At 40.3% G+C, this 10,553-nt stretch overlaps 1 protein-coding gene across 1 annotated transcript; it reads right to left on the bottom strand.

Annotated features, from left to right (window-relative positions):
- Positions 1-2,196: 2,196 nt before the first annotated feature.
- Positions 2,197-6,515, bottom strand: LOC101859088 (oxidoreductase asL5). The gene is made up of 2 exons (XM_005094499.2): positions 5,815-6,515; positions 2,197-2,614 (listed from the first exon to the last, which is right to left on the bottom strand). The coding sequence occupies exons 1-2, from the start codon at positions 6,356-6,358 to the stop codon at positions 2,367-2,369; spliced, it is 792 nt and encodes a 263-aa protein (XP_005094556.1). The 5' UTR covers positions 6,359-6,515; the 3' UTR covers positions 2,197-2,366.
- Between the last annotated feature and the right edge of the window lie 4,038 nt (positions 6,516-10,553).

Here is a 10,553-nt window from a genome sequence, read left to right as displayed (position 1 = left end):
ACACACACACACACACACTCTCTCTCTCTCTCTTTCTCTGTCTCTGTCTCCCCCTCTCTCTCTCTCTCTCTCTCTCTCTCTCTCTCTCTCTCTCTCTCTCTCACACACACACACACACTATATGAAAATGAACAATTGCTATTGATAATTTAATGTTTAAGATGCTAGATACATAATCAGTACTGCAATATTTTTTATCCCGCTTAGCATTCTGAGAATACATACTTTGAAGATGGAAAAAATACTTGTTTTACAAGGCGACTGAGATGGTTTGTGAGTATACAAAAACGGAGCATGACTTTCAACTTTAAAAGGACACTCGTGTGATAAGACAGGAAAATACACTTGAGAGATCTAAGTAGCAGATCTGAAGTAGTTACTGAGACCATCCAAGCAAAATGACTAAACGACTAGAGCACCATTATCGTTCTCATATGTTTATTTCGTATTCAGATAAACACCCGTGGCATAAAATGTAATTTTAATACGTGCTTGAAATACGAGATACGGGTGACATCTAGTCTTGACGCCACTGTGACAAATGCAACGTTTGCAATTCTGGTTGGCCAACAACTCCAAATTAATAAAACAATAAATTACATTTGATTGATCCTTGGGGAAAACTTGGGTTACAATGGCAAACATACATACATAAGTGCATGATTATATATTAAATACATATAATATATGTAAATACGTACACACACGCATACATAAATACACACTATTACACCAATACAGAACAATTCCACAAACATGCCATTGCTGGTCTCCACGAGGCAGCGCCCTGGTTTTTTTTCAGCTAGGGTTTTCGTGTCTTGGTCAAAGACACATCCCAGTGACCACCTACTTAAACCCCGTGTCATCGTAACTGAGACACACAGCCACATCAGAGCCTATCCAGAGCTAATCCAACACCTAGTACTACTGTCTATACAGTAATACCGGGTGCCCATTGCAGATGGTATCGGGTCGGGTCGGGTCAGGTCGTGTTGATCGCTCGACTCGTCGCCTGAAAACAAACGCGTCTGTTTTTGAGGCGACGAGTCGCCGGCGTGATCAGATTGTGCCCCGATAGCCACTTTGTGCATTTAATCTGGCTAGCAAATCGACCCGACCTGACCCGACCCGACCCGACCCCCCAATAGGCACCCCGTATAAGCGTTGATAATTTGTGACACGACGCGGTGGAATCAGGGGCTCGTCAATTTTTGGGCCTGAGGAGTTATTGGCATTGACTTAAAGCAAGCATGATTGAATGAGTTGGGGGTCGCTTGGTTTCAGAGTTCAAAGCTGAGAGAAAATGACCATCAAAGTTAGTTTTTTACAAAGCCACAGTGTCCGTGGAAGCTGACAATTTACATATTTTGTGCATCTAGTCATAGTTTTTCAATATAATTCACATTGAAATGGGTTCCTATATGCACATATGTATAGAAGGTGTTGAGCTAAAGAACAAAATTTCGAAAAAAAAAATTGACAAACCAGCGGGAGAGTCAGTTTTTTTGTTTTTTTTTAAATTTTCATTATTTTGACGAGCGCCTGATTTCTCCACGATGCCTCACATTAGATCACTATAAACGAGCTAGTCCAGATTTCGGGGGTTTCCAGATATCTTGACCTACATCAAAAGTGGGCATTGCCCTACCCCTACCTATAGGAGAAGTTTGGTTTCATTGATGTGTATATTTATTTGTTTATAGAGAAAACCCTTCTTATCTTTTAAAGATAGATATCATGGGTCCAAAACTTTACCTTCGATTTTCCCAAAACAACATTTTTCCGGATACCTTCCCCCCTCCTTGTGCTTAAAAGCGGAGGGCTCTCGTGGCCTAGAGGTTAAGGTTTTCGCCTCTAATTCAAAGGTCCCGGTTTCGAATCCGGGTAGCTGCAGAACATTTTTTTTCTCTAAAATTGTCTCCTTTCACTTAATTTCCTGCTCTCTCGCAATGTTCTGTTGTCTGCTTTCGTCTCCACTTTCTGCCGCCACCCCCTCACCTTCTTTACCCCCTCATCTGGGCTCCTGACTCTTTCTGCTGTCTTTCTACTGCTACTCATTGGTTCCTTCTTACTGCTGTCTTTCAGCCACACCCCTGATCTTATGGTAGGAAAGATCTACACCTAGCCTTCTCGGAGATGGGCGAAAAATCTCGGAGGTCCTGTAAGCACGTTGCGCACGTTAAAGACCCCATGGTGGTCTAAAATCGATAATTTTCAAAATTTTCTACCAACTAACAATAGTGAAAATGTTTGATGTGTCCCGCGCGCTCTTATTACTTTAAGCAGTTGCGGGCATCGTAAAACACTTACAAAAAATACTTTTTCAAATACCGTAATAAAAAGCTTGAAAGCGACCTTTTACGCTTTTAATCCCTTTTCCCAAGGGTGATCCCTCCGTCCACCTTGACACACTGGCCTGTGACAAAGCCGGCCCCATCACTAGCCAGGAACACCGCCACCTCTGCCTGCTCCTCTGGCGTGCTGGCCCGTGCGTGTAGCGGGTGTCTGCGTCCTAGGTACTCGTGAAGGCGCTCTCTGTGAGCCTCCCCGTCACCTTGGCGTTCGTGAATCCTGGTGTAGACTAAGGTCGGGTTGATGGCGTTCACACGGATACCTGGGGCGCCAAAGGGGGAGGGGGGGAGGGGGGGAGGGGGGGAGGACAAGTAATAAATCCGTAAGAATTTTTTACATTTTATTTTAAACGTCAAATCTTTCAAATGGCAAGGGGGGAGGGTGAGGGATGTAGCAATGGTGGCGGAAAACACATTCCAAACTATGCATGGATTGTTTAAGCCCGCACTAGATATATGTAGATTAATGGAATCGCTCTTGGTAAACATAATATAAACAAGGGGCCTGAGAATTCGGTTCCATAACAATGATTTCGTTTATGAACAAATTATGGTCACCATAACCACATTTCTCTAAACTCGAACCTCTTCAATTATTACTTTTGGGTTGTTGTTTTTTACAGACACAGTCAACGAAAAAATCGTCAAACATTCCAGCAGTTGAAATTCAATGTTGACGCCCAAAGAATCGACCCAGTAACATAATAATAATAATAATAATAATAATAATAATAATAATAATAATAATAATAATAATAATAATAATAATATATAACATTTATATAGCACATTTCCAAAAAAAGTAGCTCAATGCGCTTTACATTGGAATACCCATTTTTCAAAAACCTTTCTTACTACCTCCTTTCTTCTCAAGCAATATACATTAACGCACACACACACACACACACACACACACACACACACACACACACACACACACAAACACACACACATAGACTATTTTCATCCAGACATAGGAACAGAACAAATATAATGAAAGATAACGTTAAAAGCTTATGAAGGATAGGCCTGTAGGAACAGAAAATGTTTAAGATGTCTTTTGAAGCTATCAAGTGTTCTTATTTGTCTTAGTTTCGTGGGTAATCTGTTCCACATAAATGGACCAAGATGTGAGAAAGATCTCTCTCCATGTGATTTGTATGATTTTACAGGTGTCACAAGTAGGGTGTTATCGTTTGATGATCTTAGGTTTCTCCCTGGTTTATATATACTGATAAGTTCTTGTAGATACAAAGGAGCAGTTTTATTTACACATTTGAAACACATGACGCAGATTTTATATATTATTCGTTCTTTTACAGGGAGCCAATGCAGTTCTTTTAATAATGGAGTGACATGGTCTCGTTTTTTAGATCTTGTAAACATGCCATGGGGTTCAAAATGTCCAGTGGCATATTGAAGCTTGTAGGGTGAGAAATGGTCAACACCTGGAGATTGAAATAGCCATTCCCACCATGGGTTTATTTGACCATATCAATTTTGTATACATTTGTTCTTCCCCGCACAAATAGCGACTATCTGAAATGGAACAATATGGTTGATTTTTAAGAAGTTGCAAAGTCTAGCGTTTCTCTCAATTTTGGTTAACATGATAAAAACTTGATATTTTTCAAATGTATCCTTTGAATTTTTTTCTCTGAATGATAAATATAACGGTTGAATTTTATTTCTGCGAAGTTTTGTTGAAAATGGTTTGAGGACGACCGTGTTATTGCCCTTTAAATTGGATTTTTTAATATATACCTGGTACCATAAAATACATTTCGCCAAAGACGCTGATCGATAAAACGTTTGTTCTATTTCTTTAAAAAGGAAATATTCTTCAAGAGCAGTCTTTTCTCCTACTGTCAGTACAAAAAAAGTATGTCACTCACTAAAAATAGCTGAGACAATGATAAAAACGTCTTCACCCCTGCTTTTGGTTATGCTTGAAAACAAGACAAAACAAACCAAACCTACAAACCAAACCAAACCAAACCAAAACAAAAGCAAACAAACAAAACAAACAAACAAACAAACAAACGATAAAAAAGTATACATTCTCAAATAAAGGAATTAACAAAGTAGTAATTTGTAAACAATCTTTGTTGTATGTCAGTTGAGGGTTTTTACACTGGCTTGCATACGAATGGGCCAAACTAGTCATGATTGAACAAGACCACTCTGAGCGCCTAGGCAGACACAATAATGTGTATCGTTACGCAAGTTCAGCTTACAGATTGTTCCTTTGTATTCAAAGTAGCAGGAACGTTCTTTATTTCTTTGTGCACTTAAATTAAGCTTTGCCACCCGCGCGTCTTCGTCGGGACTCATTGAGTGCAACAAATGCAAAACTTATAGAATCATCAGTTAAAACGAGAATAGGCTTAAGTGTGCTCGATCAAAAAAAAGCATTTATCTATAATGGATTGGGCCATAACTGTAGTTCATATCATAGTATAAATATGTAATAAACTCCTACGCAATCGTTATCATCATCGTTAACAGACAACCTTTTTTTCGGGGGGGGGGGGGGGGGGTACAGCAATGGTGCTGCATAAGCTTTGCAACATGAAAGAGGCATGGGGTTAACAGATAGGCCCAGGGCTCACATGTGGGAGAAGAGACCATGTGTCACAGAAAACGGAGCCTATCCCGAGAAAGGGGGGGGGGGGTGGGGGGGGGGGCGAGAGACAAACGGCTAAAGTCGGCCACAGGAATTGCATACATCGACTGTTCAGTTATTCCAAAAACCCGTACGTCACAACATTTTCTAAAATCGACTTTTTTGCTTTCTCGTGGTGGCAGATATTTTTCCGATTCATTTATTGTGCGCTCTTCACAGTGAAAAATATTAGGTGATGGAGAAAGATCTGTGGCCATGGAAAAGCAACAAAAATAAAGAAAGACCAAAAAACTAAAACAAACACAACAAAACAGCCAATTTCGTTGACATGAATCTTCCTTTGCTTACAACACTGCGTATTTAGGGACAATGCACCATGATCTCTCAGACAATTGATCAATCGATAAAGATAACGTCATGGCACAGAGAAACCTATAAATGATCATACGAATACTTTCGTGGGAATCATTCCTAAGAAAAAAAAAAAAAAAAAAAAAAAAAACCCTCCAAAAACCCCAGACACTTAATTTTCTTCAGGGTGCAAGGGTTTAAACTGAAGTGGATTGCATTTCTTTCATACTCGCGAATAGGTAGGCCTAGCTTCCTGGAAGAACTTGGAAGATTGCCAGGGGCAGGAGCGGGCTAGCCCTTACTCTCAAATACATGTAAAGGCAAATATACACAGTCAGAATCTACTTGCTTCATTTCGTTTCGGTTCGAAAACAGACGACAGAACATAACTAGAGGGCAGGAAATGAAATGAAAGGAGAATGAGAGGCGAACACCGTTACCTCTAGACCAAGAGAGCCCCCCCCCCCCCTTCCCCCTGCCTTTTACCTTTGGGTCCTTGTGAGAGAGCGAGAGCACGCACAAGCTGGTCCATGCCGGCCTTTGCCATCTGGTACAGCTGATTCCACAATGCTGGCATAGTGGACACGATAGACGACACACACACGATGTTGCCTTTGGTTTTCTCCAACAGAGGAAGCGATCCTTGAATTAGAAAGTAGGACGATTTGAGGTTGGTGCTGAAGATGAAATCAAACAATTCTTCCGTGTCGCTGTCAATATTTGTTTTAGGACTCGCGCCAGCGTTTGCTATGAGAACATCCAGCTTCCCAAACTTGGCGATCGTCTCCTCCAGAATTCTGTCCCGTACCGCCTTGTCGTTGAGGTCACCTTGGACAGTTATAAACCTATCTGAGTTACCTCCGCTTGCTTCTTGGCATTTCCCTTGGACTCTTTGGAGCCTCTCCTCATCCCTCCCACACAGAGTGACCATCGCACCCCGCTGTGCAAGCAACAGAGCTATGGACTCTCCTATGCCAGAGCTAGCGCCTGTCACGATAGCAGATTTTCCAGCGAAGTCCTGAGAAGACATGGCTGATGCACGAAATACAAGCGAGAAACGTGAAAAATTTATTTAAGCTCTTTAGTTCTAAATATAGCTATATGAATAACTATAGCTGTTTTGATTAATAATAATTGAACAAGAGTCAAAGCTTTCTTAGACGTATAGCTGACTCCTCTCCACTCCTTTAACATTGGCTGCACTGCTGACTTGTGCGCAACCACGGTCTGTCGACAGCCTTTATGCACGGCAGTAATGGAGAGATAAAAATAGAATGTAGTGGCTTCTCGTTTGTATGGGGGGGGGGGGGGGGGGTTGGTTTTTGTTCTGATGTTTCCCAAGTATGTTATGTTATACTTACAGACAGGTTCGCCCAACAACCGGGAGGGGGGGGGGGCAGACAGACAGAGAGGTAGATAGATAGATAGATAGATATATAGATAGATAGATAGATAGAGAGAGAGAGAGAAAGAGAGAGAGAGAGAGAGAGAGAGAGAGAGAGAGAGAGAGAGAGAGAGAGAGAGAGAGAGGGAGAGAAGGAGGTGGAGGAGGGCAGTCAGAAGATCACTAACAGTAACACAACTGCCACCTCTGTCGGCTGGCACAGCTGATAGCGACATATTTCCTTTTTGGGCCAATCGAAATTTTCAATATCCTTTAAACCTAGATCTAGACGGCCTTTAAACGAATAATAGCTCTAATATGCTTACTGTCGAGTCATCTGCCAGAATAAATAATGGTAATACTAATACGTAGAGCATTACAATGCTAAATGAGTCTTACAAGACATATCATTAGCCTACAATGACTTAAAGATTCGAGCAGCATTTACGCACAAAGACGTATTAAATGTCGCAAATATAATATAATTTTATATAGATCTAAAATAATATAATATAATATTATATATATATATATATATATATATATATATATATATATATATATATATATATATATATATATATATATATATATATATATATATGTATATATATATATATATCTCAAAGTAGATCTATAGGATAGGTACATGAATACAGCGATATAGGCAGTGAGTAATGTGTATAAAAACAATTCATTCAAACAGTTTTAAAAATATAGGTGAAATAAAATACGGTAAACAATCCCTTTAAATATATATATATTACCACAGACCTTTTTATGTTGCTAGATCTCTGATATTACTGTTGCTACATAAAAATACTGTTGCAATACAAAATACCAGTCTGCAGAACGGAACGTTAAAAAAAATATTATCGTGGTAGGCAAGATTAACGGAACACCCGTTTTCGTCCCACATTTTCATTTTACTACCCGTCTTCGTCCTATCTTCTTCTTTTCACTACCCGTTTTTTGTCCCACTTTTGTTCAGCCACAGTTCGCCCGTTTTCGTCACACATTTGCAATAAAATGTAATCGATTGCCATTCGATATCTATCTATCTATCTATCTATCTATCTATCTATCTATCTATCTATCTATCTATCTATCTATCTATCTATCTATCTATCTATCTATTTATCTTTCTATCAGTATTTGTCCATATCTATCTCTTTATTTCTATTTATTTCTGTCTCTCACTGTTATATATCTGTCTATCTATTTCTGTCTTTCTCGATCTCTCGGACGATGAAAAAATGATAGCACTAAACAGACAAGAACTAACAAAAAATGCACGAAGATGGGCTTATTTAGCAAAAAGACCTTTATCTCTGCTGTCGGTTGGAAATTTCAGCTTATCATCCCATTGGACAGTGGCAGACTAACTATGAACAATGTGCAAAGTTTTACCCTGTACTCATAAAAGTTTTTTCGTAGGATTTATTTTCATAAGGATTTTTATCGAAACTATTCCCCCAGAGAGAGACATTTCTTCTGCAAACTTTTAACACATATTTTCATCTAGCACGAAAACCTACACGTTCTTCCATCCCCTTGTTGATGTGATTCTAAACAATGAATTTTCGCCGCGCATCATAGACCTAAAAGCATTTTAGATCCTGAGTGGCAATTGCAGTAACCTCTCTAAGTAATCGAATCAAAGTGGGACGAAAGCTGGTGGGACAACAGCGGGTACGACGAAATGCAAAAAAATGAAAAATGTGGGACGAAAACGGGTTCTCCGGAGAGTGGGGGAAACTGGGACGCAGGTAAACTGGGACAAAGCTCGAATCATTATGAAGAGCACAGGGGGAAAACGACCATAGCCACAAACTAGAAATTGTGAGGGTGCCAATTTTAAAAGCTAGTAGACACATAACTTCATATTTGTTTTACTGGTGGTTTATTGTAAAGTGTTGTTGAATGGAATATCTAACAACAATAATCAACCAACAGTTGAACAGAAATACAGTTATGAGTCAACAACCGTTCAAACTTGATACCGTCACTATTTTCAGTTTGTGACTATGGTCGTTTCCCCGTGTAGTCTTCCTATGTTTATGGACAAAAATTAACCGTACCGTATTGAATGCACTACTTATCACTATACTTTTTGATTGCTGTGAAATCTCTTCTCTCTCCAGAATCGCTCAAACAAAAGCTGCGCTGTCAAAACTGAAGTCTATTTGGAAGGACAGAAACATCACGCTCAACTCGAAGATCAGACTGATGCGCTCACTGGTCATCTCAATACTTTTATACGCCTGTGAGTCGTGGACACTGACAGCAGAATTGGGGAAAAGGATTCAGACAACAGAGATGTTTCCGCAGACTCATTGACATCTCATACAAAGACCACATTTCAAAGGCTGAGGTACGGAACAGAATCACAAACGCAGTGGGCAGCATGAAGATATACTGACCACAGTGAAGAGACGAAAATTAAAATGGTATGGGCATGTCACAAGATCCACAGGACTTGCCAAAACAGTCCTACAAGGAGACGTACACGGAAAGAGAAAGAGAGGAAGGCAGAGAAGGAGATAGGGGGGAGGACAACATCATAGAGTGGACAGGGAAGACGATGGGTGACAATCTGAAGAAAGCAGTGGGCAGAGACAAAAGGCGAGAGCTGGTTGTCAGATGCACGGTTGCCCCAATCACGGGATAGATGAAGAATAAAAAGAAGAAGAAGAACATCTTTTCAACTTTCTATTTCCGTTTTCCCGTTCCAAAGACCACCCTGGTTTTCAAAGTTTTTTCAAGACCAGTTTCTGTGTCACTGCATCGAATGTGTTGAACTTCAGCTGAAGGTGGGTATGTTTTTATATAGTCATAATATATCAAACTTACAAGTCAATCATATGAGACAGGATTAGTTCTATCTCATAAACAAAATGTGGAACCAAACTTGGTGTCTATTCATGTTTGAAGAATTGGGACACAGTGTCTAGTTTTACCCCTTTATCCCTCTCTGGTGTCCAAGTTTTCACGCAGAATAGAAAGTAACTTATCCACTGCACAACTATCACTGTCACATTGGAATGGAACGTGGTGCAATAAAAGTACCCTTTGGTTCTCATGTTGGTATGCAGTCCATAGTATATTAGCCTGTTGCGTAGTTCTTGGCCTACACTATTGCTCACGGCTTGGACCTATCCAGAGATCATAGTGTGCCACCTCCTCTCTCTCTCTCTCTCTCTCTCTCTCTCTCTCTCTCTCTCTCTCTCTCTCTCTCTCCCTTACTCATTATCTTTCTACCTCTCTCTATACCCCCCCTCTCTCTCTCTCACTCTCTTCCCTCTCTCTCCACCGCCTTCCCCCCCAATTCTCCTACCAAAACCTCCACCCCTCCACGTTCGACAACACAACCCCCTCCCCTGTATTTTCTAGCCAGGTGTTATCCGATAGAATAGGTCAAAATGTCCTAGAAATGGGAATAGGCCAGTAAGTGCAGAAATAAGGTCAGAACGTGCAGTGCTTGGTTCGAGGTGACTATCAGCTATAAAACTGCCCTCTAAGAAAGATACATGTACATCGCTTTTAGGATATAAAGTACTTAAAGGTCATTGAAAGGTACATAATACATTATATCTTGTATTTTTTCCTTTTTTTCCCTTCATCCTTTTTCTAAATATTTCACAATGGAATGATTATTTGATAACGCTCTGTGTCTTGCACGAAAAAAAAGAGAGAGTTCGGTTCCGATGTGGGGAAGGTATAATTTTACTTGGTATATTAACCTTGTTTTTTGCTGAGATGTGTCTCACAGAGTCCAAGGTTTTCCAAGCTTTGCAGGGTGAGTTCTAGCAGCTCGCCTCTCAAACTACACCCCCCCCCC

Source organism: Aplysia californica, unplaced genomic scaffold, assembly GCF_000002075.1.
Source record: "Aplysia californica isolate F4 #8 unplaced genomic scaffold, AplCal3.0 scaffold00083, whole genome shotgun sequence".
Lineage (NCBI taxonomy): Eukaryota > Metazoa > Mollusca > Gastropoda > Aplysiida > Aplysiidae > Aplysia > Aplysia californica.
This window is presented reverse-complemented; position numbering and strand designations above follow the sequence as displayed.